The 19,468-nt window shown below is 36.5% G+C and overlaps 1 protein-coding gene across 1 annotated transcript in view; it reads right to left on the bottom strand.

The window, feature by feature from the left end:
* Positions 1-17,764, bottom strand: part of IPO7 (importin 7) — a 56,337-nt gene extending 38,573 nt beyond the window's left edge. Inside the window, exons 1-2 of the mRNA XM_004470248.5 lie at positions 17,470-17,764; positions 1,935-2,016 (exon numbers count right to left, since the gene is read on the bottom strand). Of these exons, the coding sequence (XP_004470305.1) occupies positions 1,935-2,016; positions 17,470-17,553 (166 nt within the window). The 5' untranslated portion in view covers positions 17,554-17,764. The remainder of the gene's footprint in view (positions 1-1,934; positions 2,017-17,469) is intronic.
* Positions 17,765-19,468: the final 1,704 nt, after the last annotated feature.

The following is a 19,468-nucleotide window of genomic DNA, read 5'->3' on the forward strand; positions in this document are numbered from 1 at the left end:
ATTACTGGGTCTGTGGCCCATTTTGAGCAACTAAAAGGGACAATCATAAAAACCTAGAACAGGATGAACCAAGAATCATAGAACAGCAGTAACACACAGCTTCCCACCACTAAATCCCTATGAAAGAGAGAAATTGAGCATCAGAGGATAAAGTACTACATGCTATATAATTTCATTTATTTAATATGTAAATATAAATCAATATATAAAGATAAATTTTTTAAAAACCACACTAGAGGCCTACAATAGCTCACTTGAAATGATAGAAGAATGAATAAGTGATACAGAAGACACAATAGCTGAAACTGAAGAGAGAAAAGAATGGGAAAAATTGAGGAGGGGCTCAGGAAATTGAATGATAAATGAAGTGCAACATATGTGTCCTGGGAGTCTCCGAAGCAAAGAAGGGAAAAGGGGTAGAAAGAGTATTTGAGGAAATAAGGGCTGAAAATTCCCCAATCTCATGAAAGAAATGAACTTACATGTCCAAAAAGCATAGCACACCACCTTCATAATACATTCGAAAAGATCTACACCAAAGACACATATCACTCAGAATGTCCAATGTCAAAGATAAAGAGAAATTTCTGAGAGCAGCAAGGTAGAAGCAAACCATCACATACAAGGGACACCCAGTAAGACTTAGTGCAGATTTCTCATCAGAAACCATGAGGCAAGAAGACAGTGGTACAATCAGGATACTGAAAGAGAAAAATTGCCAGCCAAGAATTCTTTATCCAACAAAACTGTCCGTCAAATATGAAGGTGAGTTTAAAATTTTCATAAATGGAAACTAAGAGATTTTATAAAAAAAGAAGCCATCGTTGCAGAAGTATTAAAGGGAGCCTTATATTCTGAAAGAAAAAGGAGAGGCTTGGGTAAGAGTGTAGAAGATAACAGAAGGAGGACAACCAAAAGAGTAAAAAGACAAAAATTAGATATAATGTATGAAAACCAAAGAATAAAATGGTGGAAGTAAACAATGCATTTATATAATATCACTGAATGGAATAAACTTCCCAATCAAAAGATATAGGTCGACAAATGGATAAAAAAATGACGAGTGGTCACAAAGCAGAGTACTAACCATTATGCAATTGCATGTGCCACAAATCTGCATCATACTCAATGGGGAAAGGTTGAAAGCTTTCCCTCTAAGATCAGCAACAAAAGAAGGATCCCCACTGTCACCAATATTGTGCTAGAAGTTCTAACTAGAGCAATTAAACAAGGGGGGAAAAAAGGAAAAGGCAAAAACACATCCAAATAGGAAAAGAAGAAGTAAAACTATTTGTGGACATGATCCTCTATTTAGAAAATTCTGGGTTATCTATGTTAAAGTTACTTGAGTTAATAAATGGCAGGGAAAGTGGTAGGAAACAAGATCAACATGCAAAAATCAGTTGTTTCTGACCACTAGTATCAAATAATCTGAGGAAGAAATCAGGAAAATAATTCCATTTACAATAACAACAGACTCAACTACCAAGGAATCAATTTAACCATTCATTATTTGATACTGATTCAAGAATGATTAGCATTTTGTTGAACATGACTAAGTAAGACTTTTTAAATGGCAAAAAAGAAAACCAAAAATAAAACAAGCAAAATAAAAATAAAAGCCAAAAGTTATAAGGAATAACTGTATAGAGATAAAGAGACTTGAGTCTTAGAACCACCTGCATGGGAAGGAAACTGAGAATACATATAACCATAAATTTCACTTTCCAGATTCTCTTTAAATTCAACTAAATATCACATTATTCCTTTAAATTCTGCCACCAAATATTGACGCTTAACTGTTTGTAGTAAAAATTAATTCCTCAGAGAAGGAAATCACTGAAAGACCATCCCAAATTACCTGTGCTGTTCAACTATGAACTCTTTAAACAAAATATTTATATATACTCAAGAAAAAAATTCAGGAAACTTGCCTGCCTGTCTCACAGGTAAATCCAGTTGTTCCGACATAGTAATCTGAAGCAGTGTTGAAACAAAATTCAGAGACTTGTGTGCCTACAAACAAAGAAATACATTTTAAATTTCTGCAAATAAATATATTTTAAAATACTAGATCCAAGGAACTTCAATTCTCTCTGCCACTGCTTGGCTGACAAGGCTCTCCACAAGTTTGTTCCAGCCTTATTTCCCATCATTCTTCTATATCAAGCTAAACTGACAACCCATCTCCTAAAACATTTTGCATTTGCCTGAAAACATATGTACCCAACTAGCATTCTTAACCTATATTAGTGGCAGCAGCTCAAAAACAATACCCTCTGTGAAACCTATTTCCCCAATTCAGAAACAGAATCTCCATAGAGATGTTCTGCTAAATCACTGGACACAAACTAAATCAGAAAAATTCTTTAACTGGGGTTGGTTTCCAAGGTACTAGGAATGTTTTGTTTCTTGGTATATCACCTTTTTGTATGGATATATTTCAATAAAAAGTTAAAAGCTAAGAGCTGTCAACATACAATATAAAAGCACACAAAAGCAGAATATAAACTATATAATCTAAACATATTTATATGAATATTCAATGCAATGTATATAAAACAATGAAGATAAATACACCAAAGATGCTTATTACAGTTATCTCAGGAATGGTAAAGATTACAGAGTATCTATTCTTTATACATTTCCTATTTTCCAAATGTTACACTATGGTCTTTGCTTACTTTCATTAACAGTACAAAAAAGTCATGTAAAGATTCCTAAATTTGTCATATTTGCTTCTGACTTTTTAAAAGAACTGAAGCATTCAAGTTAAACCTTTCTTGTATGTTTTCCCAGTTTCATTTCCCTCTCTCTTGATGTAACTACCACCATATAATGTAGTCTCCTTCCATTTCAAGTTTTATTATTTGTCTGTAACATGTTCACATGAATACTGTGATCTTAAGTGTTCCCTTTACAGAATTATTTTTCCAAACATTCTAAAAACATGTTCTTACCGAAAAATTAACCTTTGGATATAAAAAATTTCTCCACATTAGGATCTAGTGGAGTCACTCACTCCAAAAACATTTAGGTGTTCTTGGAAGGCACTGTGCTAGGAGCTGAGAATACAGGGGTTGAATAAAACAACTAGGGTCCACAACCTTACAGAAACTTATAGTTTAGTGAAGGAATGTAAGATAATCGAACAGGTAACTGTAATAAAATATAATGGAAAAGTCAAGGGTTACCGTGGAAGAATCGGAGATCACTTAAGCTGCACTGGGGAAAATATGTCAGAGATAGCATCCTAGAATGCTTAAACTTATGATCTGAATAGGAGTTAAGTAGATCAAAGAAAAATACTGATCCTTTCCTTTACTGTGTAACTAGATCATCTCAGTGGCACAGGTAACCACTCTCACTTCCTAAAACACACTTTAATCTGAACCATTAAGTACATCACTTTTTCTGGTCTATCGCCTTTTCATCCAGTTTCTTTTCTGGTTTCTGTTTTAATTTATAAATGCTAAAACTCACCAGGACTCAGTCACAGGCCATCTCTTCTTTACCACATTCCAGCTGATCTCATTCAGTCCCTTGTCTTTAAATGCTATCTGTATGCCAAATATATATTTCCAGTACAGACCATTATATAATAGGCATGCCTATTTAACATGGCTGCTTCATTATCTCACAGGCTTCTCAAGTTTAGATTGGAAACATCTTTTCCTCTAAAACCTGTTACTCTACTCTCCTGTACCACCTCTCCCATCACTATCCTCACAGCTGTCAGAATCCTGAATGTTATCTTTAACACTTACCTCTTCATCCCAATTTAATATATCCACTTTCTCCATTCCATTAACACCACCTGAGTCCAGTGAACATCATCCTTAATTGAACTATTTGCCCCTGCCAAACATTTATCCATTTAGTGGCCAATGATCTTTTAAAATTGTAAAACTGCAAACCTTTTTACAATGTTCTACTGAACTTAAAATAAAATTCCAAATACTTCCTCAAGGCTAAAGGTCCTACCTATTTCTTCACCCTAATTTTAAGGTTCTTTCTCACCCCCTACTCTGACTTTCCCTTAAGATCTTTCTTTCTTTCTTTACTTACTTATGTTTTCCCCCTCCCCTCCTCCCACCCTGCTGTTCTCTCTCCTCTAGGATTCAATGGGATTCAATCCTGGGGACCTCTGATGTGGAGAGAGGTTCCCTGTCAATTTTGTCACCTCGGTTCCTGGTCTCTGCTGTGTTTCACCTTGACTCTCCCCTTGTCTCTCTTTTGTTGCGTCATCATCTTGTAGCATGACTCACTTGCGAGGCACTGGCTCACCATGCTGGCTCCTGCACTCACCATGCAGGCACTCGCACGGGTACTGGCTTGCAGCGCAGGCACACTTTCTTTTCTTTTTCACCAGAAGGCCTCAGGGATCGAACCCGGGCTCTCCCATATGGTAGGCAGAAGCTCTATCACTTGAGCCACATCCACTTCCCACCTTAAGGTCTTTCAACAAAAAAGACCATATTGCATACAGGCTATGACTTTCTGCCTACAACTCCTCTACTGTGCTCTGTCCTATTTAACTGGTTGACAGCTTCACATTCTTCAGGTCTAAGCTTATACACTATTTCCTTAGAGAAGCCTTTCCTGTCTGATCACTTAAGCTAAAGTTTTTTTCCTAACACTTATCACATTATCTGTAATTATATTATTTGTCAATTGGTTTTATGCCTGCCTCTCCCATTAATTAGCCTTTAAGTTCATTGAGAGTAGGGACTGGTATACTGTTTGTATACCAGTTACTCATATGCTGTTTGACACTTAAGATATTCAACTTCTTCATTGAACACTACTATCTATCCTATTAGTATGGCACCTTTGAGGCCTTTTATATCACAGTATATATTTTATGCCCCGCATCAGATTTTGAACTCCTAGAATGAAATGTCCAAGCTGTAACTTAGATTTTGTCACTCTGGAGCCTGCTAACCCTAGCAAGTTGATTGAGCAAATCTAAATCAGATGGCTGTTAAGGAGTAAAAAAAAAAAAAGCATGGAAAATATTTTAGCAAATATCAAGGTATAACAAATGTTATGTTCTTTTATATATCCACATACAGTACAATCTCATTTTTCTCAGGGAGTATGTTCTCAAGTCAGTAAGGCATAACTGAATACAGCCAAGTTACCTTTTAGTTCCTTAAGGCACCCATACAATATAGCATACATGGTTTTGTATAAACATTAGTCTCATGAGTTGTTCCTCCTGAGTTGGAACAGACTGCTTTCTTTGACTGGAACCCTAGATGAAGCTTTTGGTTTACATTCAGGAGTTATGTTAAAACAAAACGACTACAACCACCACTATTTTTATTGGCTGGACATATACATAACTTATATTTGTGTGATTTAAAAGTAAACATAATGTTGTTACTCACTGTATCTTCCTAAAGCATACCACCTACCCCATAAATGTTATATGAATAAAAGATCTTAAATTTATCAACATCTAACTTCTTAAGAGTTAAATATAAAAATAAGTGGAGCAAGTGTAGCTCAGTGGTTGAGTGCACGCTTCACATGTACGAGGTCCTGGGTTCAATCCCTGGTACCCCCTAAAAAGAGAAAAAATATATATAAAAATAAAACTACAGGAGTACTAAAGGAAACAAAGGAAATTATTTTTATTATATTGGAGGGGGACACTAAAGGCTGAAAAACAAAATACTTTTAGGACCAAGTAGATAAAAATAAACTTTTATATGCCCCTCTCAATTAGTATAAAGTTGGGGGGAAAAACAAACCAAACACACGAAAATATCTGCAACGTGACCAACAGTTAACTACCCCAAAAGAAAAACAGTAAAGAATATGTACAAGGAAATTAAGGATTATTAGCACAAGAGAACAAAAGACATCCCACCTCCAAACAACATATATATGATACACTAAAGTGGTGGTGAGGGTGTGAAGCAAATGGAACTCTCATACAGCACTGGAAGGAGTATAAAATCATATACTTTGGAAAACAGACAGTTACTAACATGCTTATTTAACAACTAGCAATTTCATCCAGAGAATGTACCATGAGAAATGAGCGCTTATGTCCATTGACATAATACTGGTCCATCGACAAGTGAATGGATAAACTGTTGTATATTCATACAATGAAATACTATACAATAATTTTTTAAAAAACGTACAGAATTAAGCAACAACACAAATCTCAAAAAACATGTTGAAAAAAAAAAAAGAATCCAGAGACATCTAGGAAGATGGAGAATTAGAGAGGCAGAGGGATCATTTTTCTGCCAGAAAGAATAGCTAGAGGACAGGGAGAGATTGCCTGGAGGGCTGCTCTGGAGCACAGGACACCAGGGCAAGGTTACACACCACTCAGAAGAGAGGGACAAAGGAAACAACTCAGCTGGTTGAAAAATCCCTTGAGGAAAGCTGCAGAAGTAGCAGTTGATACTCACCCCACCCCCACACACACCCCTAGGAGCAAGTCTGCTGACTGCAGTGGCCATGGTAGCGTGGAGGTTGCAGGCTCCCACCTTCCCAAGAGGAGAGGGAGGGACACAGCTACAGCAAATTCAGATTTTGGTTAGCAACTTAGTCTGCTGCTTGGAGGGGGTCACACATTTCCAGGCTGGATGGGGCCTTTTCAAACACCTTTCCTATTGCCCTGAGCTGATTGCTGAGGAAGAAGAGGGAGGAAGGTGCTGCTGGCCAAGGGAGGAGAGCAGCTTCTAAGAAAATTGGCTTGGGTGGCTTGGCCAGCCCTGAGGACACTGCTTCTGCAACTGCCCATAACAGGTGGGGTTACAGTGCATGCACTACCCCCCTTAGGGTTTGGGGCCTGAGCTGAGAGGTTTGCTGAAGAGCACCATTGGATTGTAGACCAGGGAAGTACACACAAAGAAGAGAAAACAAACAAACAAACAAACAAATAAGAGAGGCAATTTCTTGCCTTTACTATCTCTTCTCCAAAGCCCTTGGAAAATGGCCTGTACCCCATTACCGGGTCCTTTGCCCTGGTTTGAGCAGTTAAACAGGGACAATCCTAAATATCTAAAGCAAGTTGAACCGAGAGTCAAAGAACAGTGCTATCATACTACTTAACAGTAAATCCCTAGGCAAGAGAGAGAAACTGAACATTAAACTCAGAATCAGAATCAGATGCCTTAACATCAGCAAAAAATTACAAGTCATACTAAGAAAAAGGAAGATGTCTCAGGCAAAGGAACAAAATTAAAGCTCTAGAAGGGACATAGGACTTGAAATAATCAGTGATGTAGAAGAAAGAACAACAAAGTGAAAAGAGAGAACAGAAAGAGGAATGAATGGAAAAAATTGAGCAGGGGGCTTGGGGAGGTAAATGATAGAATGAAGTGCACCAACATGTGTGTTATGGGAGTTTCAGAAAAAAAGGGAAAGGGGGCAGAATGAGTATTTGAGGAAATAATGGCCCAAAATTTCCCAACTCACACAAAAGACATAAACACACATGTCCAGGAAGCACAGCATACTCAATTAGAATAAATCCAAACAGACCTACCCCAAGACACATAATCTTCAAAAGCAAGATGCCAAGAGAAAGAGAAGTTCTGAAAGCAGCAAGGGGGAAGTAAAGCATCACATACTAGGGAAGTCCTGTAAGATAGTATGGAAACCACAGAGGTGAGAAGGAAGTGGTAAGATAAAATTAAAGTAATGAAAGAGAAAAACTGCCAGCCAAGAATTCTTTATATGGCCAAACTGTCATTTAAATATGAAGGTGAGTTTAAAATATTCACAAATAAACGGAAACACTAAAGGGAGTTCAGAAGCCAGAAAAGAGAAGAGAAGAGAGAGAGGTTTGGAGGAGAGTGCAGAAGTGGAGACTATCAGAAAGGGGAACCAAAAAGGTAAAAAGGCAGGCAAAAATAAGCTAATAAATATGAAAGCAAAAGGATAAAATGGTTGAAGTAATGCCTTTATGTAATAATAATCAATATTAATGGCTTATAAACTCTCTATTGGTTACTATTTGCATGAAATACCTTTTGCCAACTTCTACTTTCAGTCTTTTTGCATCCTTGGGTCTAAAGTGAGTCCCCTGCAGACTGCATATGGACAGCTCAAGTTTTCTTACCCATTCTGTCAGCCAATGCCTTTTGAGTGGGGAGCTAGTCAAAGATCACACATTGTATGATTCTATTTACACAAACAGGGAAGTCTATATAGACAGAAAGTAGACTGGTGGGTACCTAGGGCTAAAGGGGCTGGTAGGAAAAGGAATGACTGCTAATGGATATGGGATTTCTTTTAGGGTAATAAAAATGTTATAAAAATGATTGTGGTAATGATTGCACAGCTATGAATATTACAAAAAGCATTTAACTATACTTTAAATGGGTGAATTGTATGATAATTCTATCGCAATAAAATTATTTAAAAATCAAAATTCATCTATGAAAATAAGTGTTACTTCAATTTTAGTACTTAGTCTAAGTCACTTTCATTGCCTTTCCACAAAAAAAAATACATGCGTATAAACAAAAAATGTGTGACAAAATAATCTCACTTTCAGACAGCTGAGCAAGATTAGGAGTAAGAAACAATATTTCTGTCAGAGGGAATAACATGAACAAAAACCTGGAACATCTACCTACCCCCATACAAATTTCCTCTTAGCTGAAATCCCTAAAACAAGAAGTCTGTACTCTCCCAAAGAAAGTAACAAAGGAACGTAAAGCAATACTAAATCTCAGACATCAGATTCTCAAGAAAATTGATGGACGTTTGGGGTTGGGGTTGGAGTTTAGATTTGGAATTAACTACAACCTAGCATAAGGGACCTTATAGGGAAGACAGAAATGTTCCCAAACTGGACTCTGGTAATGGAAATATAATTTGATAAATAAATTTACTAAAAAAAAAATCATTGATTTTCACTTGAATCATGTGAATTTTTATAATGTAAGTCAGACACAAAAGGACAAATTTGTATGATCTCACTAATATGAACTAAATATAATGAGCAAACCAATGGAGTTAAAATCTAGAATATAAGTTACCAGAAGATAGAATGAGGGTAGAGAATTAGGAAATGATAATTTGTGCAGAATTTTTAATAAGGTTGATTGCAAATGTTAGGAAATAGATATAAGTGATGGTAGCATATTATCATGAGTTTAATTAACAGCACTGAATCATGTGTGTGACTGTGGGTCAATGGGGAAGTTCGGGGTCATGTATGTCAATAGAAGGAAAGCTGATAGAACATGGGACTGTTTAACAGTGAATCCAGTTGTGGACAATGAAAGTGGTTAATAATAGAAATACAAAATGTTTTTCCATGAACTAGAACAAATATGTCACTAGTAATAGGTATACGGGAAAAAAATACACCCAATGCAAACTATGGACTACAGTAAACAGTAATTTTAAATGCTTTTCCATCAATTGTAACAAAAGTACAACACCAACCCTGTCAATAATAAGGGGACATAAGAATGTGGAGTTTTTCTTTTTGGAGCAATGAAATGTTCTAAATTGATTGTTGTGATGAAAGCACAATTCTGTGATTATACAGAAAGCCAATGATGGTGAATTTTGCATGGATTATATGTGTGAATAAAATTGTTTTAAAAAATCTCATTTTCACTTAAATCAGGTGTATTTAAAAATACAAAAATTATACCTCAACAAAGCTGCTTAAAAATGAAAGGAAAAAATACCATTCATCTGTGCAATTTTAAAATACAGATCAAGTAAATAAAGACACATTGGGAAGTGGATGTAGCTCAAGTGGTTGAGTGCTTACTTCCCATGTACCAGGTTCTGGGTTCAATCCCCAGTACCTGATTTACAAAAAAATTTATGACATATTTACTCTTCAAACTAGGAAAAGCCATTCTTTCACGCACTGTATGATCTCTAACTTTCTGGCATTCCTGGGTATAGAAAAACTATCACACATTAAATAGAACGATCTTTAGTATTTAAAAATAAATTTCAAGTAAATATATCACTAGGATCAATCTTCCTCACACACACACACACACATGAACATTAAAATTTGGGTAATTATGGTACCATTCTCAATAATTTGGCAAACACTGATAAAGACCTCAGAAGAAGTTACAATAAATCATTTGTGTCAAAGCACAGGTCTTCTGATGCAGGCACTAATAGGCTTGGTCCCCTCAAGTTCCTGGCTTCTAGCAAACAGGGAACCAGAACCAAGAGGTGGGTCATTACAGTAGGCTTGGTACAACAGTAGGCATTATACTTTTAGCACCTAAGTTTAAAAAGTGCTAACTACAATAACACAAAACCACCTTTTTAGACAACTTACTTTCTCACATCTGTCATCAATTCAACCTAATTCTAACTAAGTTAACATAAAATTTCAAGACTCTGAAAGACGTAAACTCAGAGATAGAGAAAATTATCTTAAATAGGGAAAAATTATGCATTATTTTAAAGTGAACAAAAGAGAATAACAGCAAACAAAATTATGTAAGTTGTCACCATATCAAGATCCAATATCCATAAACGTTAGTATGCCTGTTCTAAAACACAGGCACAAAACCACACTTTAATAAAAATTATCTATCAAAGCTACATGAGTTCAACCATGTGGGATCTAATCCCCCTCTTGATTTAGAGGTTGAGTGGACATCACCGGAATAAAATATGGATTAGAGTGGAGTTACTGGTATTCTACTATAGAACTATTGTGACTAGCAATTGAAGAAACTGTAGCATTGATGTGGAGACAGTGGCCATGGTAGTTGCTGAGGGCAGGGAGAGGGAAGACATGTGATGTGCAGGCATTTCTGGGACTTGGAGTTGTCCTAAATGATATGGCACGGACTGATGCTGGACATTATATATCCTGCCATACTCCACGGAATGTACTGGGCGAGAGTGTAAACTACATTGTAAACTATAATCCACACGGTGCAGCAGTGCTGCAAAATGTATTCACCAAATGCAATGAATGTGCCACAATGATGAAAGAGGTTGTTGATGTGGGAGGAGTGGGGTGGGGCATGGGGTATATGGGAACCTCTTATATATTTTTAATGTAATATTTTTTGTGATCTATGTATCTTTTTTTTTTTAAAAAAGGCAATTAAATTTAAAAAAAAATTTTTAAAGCTACATGGTGTCTGTCAATTTCTATGTATGTCTGAAACATTCCACAACAAAAAGTTGTTTCTGTTCTTCCCCCAAAATAAAAACAAAAAAGATCCAGTTAGTATAGACCTTTTAAAAAGCTTTTATGTAATCAGATTTATGCAGAAGGAAGATAAGATCTTTAAATAGTAAGAGGGATGTAAAATTCAAAGATAAATGACCATACAACATGAGAGGGAAAATTATTTCAACAGGTGGCAAAGGCCTAAAATCCTGCCCCTCCCCTCTACTCCACAATCATCTATCTTATCTACTGCTTATTCCAGCCCCCAAAATAAGTCTAACTTTCCAAAAATGAAAAAAATGAAAAGTTCATGCATCCACATAAACAAATTTCCCGACTCTGCTGCCTTTTTAACCTACAATCTTATTCCTTTCCCGCTTTATCAATACTCCACTCATTTATTTCATAATCGGAAATTGCTTTCCCCAAGATTACCAATACTTAAAAGGCTTTTTCCTCCTTTCCTTTTTACTTAACCTATCTCATTTAAAAATGTCAACACTCCCTTTTTCTAATAACTTTTTACTTATTAGGAAAGCAATTCACGCTCACTGGTAGAAAACGTATACATAGAATTTGGGCAAGAAAAAGAAAACTCAATTACCCACAACCAACCTTCTTTCTTTAAATTCCCTTTTCATGGTATCTCTCCTATTTTTAAGAATTAGTTCTTCAGTCTCCTTTTTCCTATAGGTTTCTCAAAAGTTCCAAATCCAGACATGCCCCAAAACTTAGTCCCCAGTCCTCCCCATACCTCTGGGATCTATATTCCTCTCCTCTCTATAATCACCTGTAGAAGAAAATCACTTTTCCATCACTGCTTTCTCCACTAAGCTTGAGTTCCACATTCCCAACTGTCTGCTAGACATCTCCTCCTTGATGATTACGTGCTCCTCAAACCAAACTTTTTAAGTCAACACAGGGTTTCTCCAAAATCGGTTTTCTCTCTTTTTCCATCAGTGTAATCATCTAATGTCAATTTTTTAAAGCTTTCTCTTTAAAACTGTAACTTTCTATTATCTCTCCATCAAAATGCTATCAATCAGAACTTCAATTAGCCACTGTGCTTTATATTCATTTAAGGGATTTTTACATAAAATGAAAACTACCAGGGAATTTCAAGAACCAAAGAATTTCTAACTGTTCTTTTTTACCAAAGATTTTGACAAAGGCATATTATCTATTTTACCTATATAAAATGAGGCATACTGAGGTTATGAGATTCTGCCACTGTAATGCCACTGTAGTGGCAGAATTAGGATCACTCTTGAGGTTCTTCCCTGTGTACTTCTTCCTTTCATTAAATGACAGTATTTGAATGTTAACAATTCTAAAAAAACTTAATTATAAATTACTTAGAGATCAAAAAAACCCAAAACACCTTTAACTCACTCATGAATGTACCACTAGTAGAAAAAAACAATATACTTATCTAATATATTTGAAAAAGATAATTATTGTTCTCTTACAAATATCAATAGAGTATATCTTTTTGATCTTTAATATGCCATGTCACTGAATAACTTACTAACAGCCAAAGTATCCAAAGACTTTCCCTTTACCAAACTTAAAAGAATATCTCCTTCGCAATATTCCTGGTTAAGGAATATTATCTGCAGACTACTCTGTCTTCCAAAAATAGACACTGGCCTTATCAATATTTGGTGAATTTCTAAACATGTCAAATTGTCCTACAAATATTCCATCCTTCTGCATTTTTCCAAATCTAAGCTTTTTATTAAACATTTCACAAGTCCTTTAATAAAACCAAATCAAATCAATCATTTATAATAAAGTATTACAAATAGTAATAGTAACCATTTGTAAAGAACTCAGAAGAAACTCAGGATAGTTTGAAGATTTAAATGGCTACTAGGTAAGCCTGCTAATTCCACTTGGGGCGTTGTTCTTTGCTGCATGTAAAACAGGGAAGGAATATTAACCCTGATATATTTCTATTAACCAAAGTCAGACTGAAGAGTTTACTCATCCAAACCTTATACATAGCTCAATTATAGCCCTCATCAGTTGTATACTGAGGGCCAGTGACATATTGACTATGAGCTCCAGAAAGGCAGGAACCATATTTTTCTTTGCATCTACTTCTAACCACTTAATTCACAGAAGTTTACTGTTAAAATGAACCACACTGGGAAATACAATTCAGAATAAATATTTCAAATAAAGTTTCCTGGCACTACATTTAAAATTTTTATCCAAATACAAGCCTCGTGACAGTCAGGACTTTACAGTGTGTACGATGTTGGATCCCAAGCATCATGGATGGTATCTGCCACATGAAAGGCATTTAAAAAATTTTTATTTTAATTTCCTCTCAATTAACACTCCAGAGTAAAAAAAAAAAAGATTTGATAAATAAGTTCAAAATCAACTACTTTTAGAATAGAAGAGGCAGTCGGCAATCACTTAGTTCAAATAAAATTAAAAGTAAAAAAATTTAAGGGAGAATAAAAACTTGGGTGTGTAAAATGATGGGTTGTGAGTTCACATAGTATCAGATGTTTAGTGCAGAAAAATTTCAGAGTAAGCTGGAATGTGGGGGTAAAAATGTCCTGGAAATGATGGTATTTAAGGTGGGCTTGATGAGACTTAGGGAGAGGAAAAATTTAACTGTAGGTGAGAAGAACTTAACAGGAGGGGTAAATAGCATGAGTAAAGATTTTCATATAGAAAGGTTTCCATTCAAGAACCTGGAGGTTAAACCAAGAAGAGTCAACAGGTTTTATAAATCTGCAAAAATCTTCAGCAATGTTTTATCTTTATCTTACAAATGAAGAAACTCATGTATTTCTGAATGTTTGCATGTGTATGAGTATATAAATGAGTGAAACCAAGACCAAATAGTCTCTGGAACACAATAAACAATTATTTATTGAATGAATAAAAACTAAATGTCACATATTTTAGATTACTAAACAGAACAAACTATTTTTAAAATCCTATTTCTAGATACAAATTAATCTCCTATGGGTAGCATTTAAATGAGAAGTAACAGATCGCTGTAATGCAAATCTAATTTGTTTTTAAAGATTCAGATGGATATTCTTATCATCCCTACTGTTCAATTCATTTTCCTCTTCACAAGCATTTACTGAGAGCCAATTATGTGTAGGGCATTGTTCCTATAACTCTGCCAATTTTCATATTATGCTAAAGCAACCTACTAGTGACCCCCATGTCCAAAGAATATATATACACTTTCGATCTTTCTCTATTAGTGTCAATCAATTTCCACTGAGAAGTTCAAATAAAGTGATGGACTGAAGTAGGAAACTATGGCACCTTGAATTTATACTAATCAACTGGCAAATACTCTGTAGTTAAAATAATATGGAGACTTACTAGGTGCTAAACACTTTCATGTACGAGGCCCTGGGTTCAATCCCTGGTACCTCCAAAAAAAAAAAAAATATATATATATATATAAAAATATAAATAAAAAGTGACAATGACAATGAATTGCAAAATTATAACAGCATTTCAAAAAAGGGCATCAAAACATATTACATACTATGGAACAAGTCAGTGGGGAATACTAAATCAGATGTATCATGAAAATATCTGCCAAAAATTCCATACTGTGGTCCTTAACAGCCTAATGGGAATTTGTTAATGTTATCTATCTGTAATATAAAAAATATATAAATATCCTCAATCAGAAGTGGGTGTGATATAAGGAAACTAAAACCTCTTCTGTCATCAATTATAACAGGAAGTTGGTAAAGTCTAACACTGACAAATCAAAAAACAGCAGTAACAGACAAAAATAAGAAATTTTTTTTTAAATGGAGAGAACAATTAAGTGAAATATGTGTAAGTCAATACTACAGGAAAAAACAGAGTTAGGGAGTGTGATAATCAGAGAACTCTTCCGTGATAAGAAGACAGGGATAGAAAACAAGTCAGGGAGATAACTGAGTGAAAGGGGTTTTAAGTAGATGGAACAGGTTAAGTGAAGAGTCTGAGAGGTAAGAACAATGTTTTTAGCTATCTGCACTATAATACTTTGATTAACATAATTTTTACATAGACTCAGTAGTTATTTCACTTAGCTGATGAGATTCATGAACCAAAATAAGTTTCAGTAGAATGAGACACTATGGAATGATTCCTTCATTCAATCCTCTTCCCCCAAAAAAGAACCTGGCAAAAACAAATGCTACTTCCTCATTCTTGATACATTCAAGCTTCTTAGAGATTTATCTGGGATCTGTTTCCTAAATCAACGTTCTGCCACAGTTCAAGAAACTCAAAGCTCAAAAACTGTTCCAACTGGAAGTGAGAGAGAAGGGAAGCAGTGCATGAAAAATGGAATACAGTTTAGTGATGAGTACACAGAAATGAATAGAAATCAAATTACCTTAGGAAAAACTACCAAAAATTCTAGGCATAAAAGTTGAAATCTGTAAAATGTAAATAGCTAAGAAGCATAGAAATACAGGACAGATACTAAATTTTCTTTGACAGGAAAGATTAGTATACACTGTTACAGAGTATTCCAAAATCCTGACAGTAGATTAATGGTTAAGTAAAAAATAATTATTCAAATACTACTTTATTTTATTTTTCAAAAACTAGTTTGTGAAATAGCCCAAGTCTCTACTGCAAGATGTTAGTGTATATAACTAGACACTCAATACCTGCTTGAGGAATACATTAATTTAATGTACTATTAGAGCACAGTCATGGTAGAAATCAGCCTAACTAAACCTTTAAGTTTTCTAGGCTTCTACCTGCATTAATACTGTATAAGGAAAAAATAAAGTTCATCTTAACCTGTGTACATCACAAATCAAAACAAAACAAAAAAGTGATCCATAATACTCCCGACAGTTTAACAATAGTTCTAAGTAGGAATTCATTTCAACTTACTATTTTATATCCTAAAGAAATCTAAGCTTCTCCCAAGGTGACTTTGAGCCCAAGAATTTGAGCATGCTACCTTCACTCTCTGCATGGTACAATGGTCTCATTTATATATTAAATGGATTTTAACTTTTTGTTTAAGTAATGTTGTAATAACTTCACAGCAAATTTGTCTAAAATCTGTGAATGGTCTTAAGCTAAAAATTCCCTGAGAGCAGCAATCTCTAGTACAGCACTGTGCACTGCAGATGTTGAAAGTGTTCAATTAGAAATATTCCCGATGCTTCTAGAGTCTACATAAATATTTTTAAATGATCTTCCTAACAGCTAAGAAAATAAAATTACTAAATTTCAACTTTAATGTAGGACTCAACTTTTTAAGTAAAAAACCGTACACTAAACCTCAATGCAGACTCAACAGTATACTAACAAGTTTCGGCAGCCTTTTGAGAAGACTTTAAAAAACTTATTAATACAGAAAGTTGCAGAACTTCAGAAACAAAGAATAAGGCTAAAAATAGTACAATAAAATATCCATGTAAAAGTTGTTTTTAAGGAGTACTTCCCCAAAAGTAAGTGATGAAAGGAATTCATCAGTGGATGCATTATCTATGGGGCTGACACGTTTCATGGCTTGAGACTTAATATTATATATCTTACTTGACAGTCACAGCAACTCTGTGGCCTAATTTTATGAATGGGAAAAAACTCAAGATAAAGAGGTTAAACGACTTGCCCAAGGTGTCACTCAGCAAACCAGTTGGTGCCACTATACCTAAAGGGGTGCACTTCTGACTCCTGCCTCCCTAAGGCTTTACTGTAGATCAGACTCATGTATGTGTCCCGTACTACCCTCGCCCCGACAAAAAGAAGCGGGCTTGGCTCTAAATAAAGCTTTCCTTGACATCTCGGTCGAAGAAGAGTAAGTTCTGCGAGAGAGGCAGGCTACAGATCAGCCCACTGAAGTGACAAGGCTGACAGGCCCAGCCTCCAGTGGCCCAACTCTGCTTTCCCAAGAACCCCTCCAGAACCGGCGCTAGCCAAGCCTGCTCCCGGAAACATGTGAGAAACCTCCCAGCAAATCTCTCCCCCTCCCCGGCGCGAGGAGCAATCTGGGATCCAGCCAGAGGTCTGCCGGCCACCCGAGCCAGCCATGTGTCCAGCCCGTCACGCCCGCCTAGCCTCAGTCGGCGTCTCATGCCTCGACCGCAGCCAGAGGCCCAACTCAGTCTCCGACGCAAAGGCTGGCTTGGTCGCCACCACTGCCACCACAGCAGGCTAACGCGGCCCGGCGTAGCACTCGCCGTCCGGTCCCCGCCCCACCTCTCCAGAAGGGACCCTCAACCACGCCGACCGCGCCTCCGGCCAGGCCCCTAGGGCTCGGCCTGCTACAGCCCGCCCGCCAGCCGCCGCCAGCCCGGCGTCCTTACTTCATTGAGCTGGCGCTCCGCGGCCTCACGCAAGGCTGGGTCCATGGTGCCCCGCAGGGCCTCGATAATGGTGTTGGGGTCCATCGCTGCGCGGACTTGGGCAAACCGGGAGCTTGGGTGCTAGTGGGCCAGGAATAGGGCCGCTCACTGCGCACATGGACCCACCGCACTCCGCAGCGGCAACCGGCGCGAAAGGAAAGAGAAGCGCCAAGGCCCCGGATAGAACCTCTTCGTCTAGGCGTGGAGGCGGGAGATGCTGCGGCCACTTCCTGCCGGCGCGATCGCAGAGCACCTTGGGAAACGTAGTCGGCAAATGCAACGCTCAGCCCACGTGGCCGTGTGTGTCTTCAGCTATGTCAAAGGGAGAAAAGTGGAGACAAGCAAACACAGGACATGTAATGAATGGACACAGAGAGCAGACAGCAAACAAGCCACAAGGGGGCGGGGGGTGGAGCGGATAAATATAAATAAATAAATATTTTAAAAAAATATATATATATATAGCTTGGGGAGTGGATTTAGCTCAATGGTTTAGCACCTGCATTCCATGTACAAGGTCCTGGGTTAAATCTCCCATATGTATATATATACACATACACACACAATATATATACACACACACACACATATAAAGTATGTATATACATACTTTATATACAAAGTATAACCAATTTATATATATATGTAAATTGTATATATATATGTATGTATATATAAATTGGTTATACTTTGTAGTTTACAAAAAGGAGAAAAGGGAGAGGATACCAAAGCCTTTCCTTGGAATGGTGGGTTTTACAATATTAATGCCTTTCTTACACCAGTTATTGTGAGTGGAAAAAAGGTATAACTATTCCTATTTTCAAAAGGAAAATCAAAGGCTCAAGAGGTTACTTAAAAAGGTCACAATTGTGGCCATGTAATTAGCACACCCAAACTATTTCTAGATTTAGTTTTAGTTTGTTAACAGTGTTGACAAAGAGAATGTGCTTTACGTGATTGAAAATTTCAATATGAGTTCCTCTAGAGCAGGAAACATGTCTTTTTTGTGGCAGACACAGAAATTAGTGGATGCTCAATAAAAAAAAACATTTGAAGAGTAAATGAAAAAACGCTATGTTCAGCCAGTCTAAATACACAGAAGTAATCTTATAGCATCCCCAATCCCAATCCCCAGCAGCATAACTAACATAAATACAATGTCTCTTTAGGCAAGATTAGGCTGAGGAATTCAGCAAAATATATAAAATATAAAGTTTCAGAGTTGTGTCTGAACTGGGATGGGATTAGACAAAAACAAAAAAGTGACGAGCAATGCAAAGATGATTGAGTTAACTGATTTTGTAAACAATGGTTCTGTTATCCATAGAAAAGAAAGCGTATTAGACTGCAGGTAAGAGAGAGGAAAGGCAGGCTCAGGCAGTGACCATGATAACTTTAATACAAGTGAGTGGAAAGATTAGCCTTCCCTTCCCAGCTCCCATTGGAGACTTTTGTGGGAGAATATCACTGACAAGGCCCTTGAAGGTCCTAAGAATCTAGGAGAGCTTTTTAAGGCCCAGGCCAAACGTCTGAAGTGATTGGATTTTGTCAAGACATCACATAATTACTGGAACTCCACATCCTAGACTTTCTACAAACACCTTATTTAAAATGTGCAGAACATTTTTTTTCATGAAATTTATTATACCTGTAACTAGGTGGAATTCATTTTTATAGTTTAGTATTTGTATTCTAAAGAATGCAGATGTAGAGGGAAAAAATAGAGACATGGAAACTAAGAAAAGAGACATAGGTTCTATTCTGAAGCATTGTACAAGCTATGCTGCCTTGGGCAAAACTTTTTTTATCTCATTGGCCCTTACATTTTTGTTGTTGTTCTCTATCTGTAAAATGAGTAAATAATCATGTCTCAGGCTCCTAATATTATTTTGGTTAAATGACATTCAAAACTGCTTTGTACAAAAAAGCTTAGTACAACTGTACTTAGTACAACTGTTAA

Source organism: Dasypus novemcinctus, chromosome 10, assembly GCF_030445035.2.
Source record: "Dasypus novemcinctus isolate mDasNov1 chromosome 10, mDasNov1.1.hap2, whole genome shotgun sequence".
Taxonomy (NCBI): Eukaryota; Metazoa; Chordata; class Mammalia; order Cingulata; family Dasypodidae; genus Dasypus; species Dasypus novemcinctus.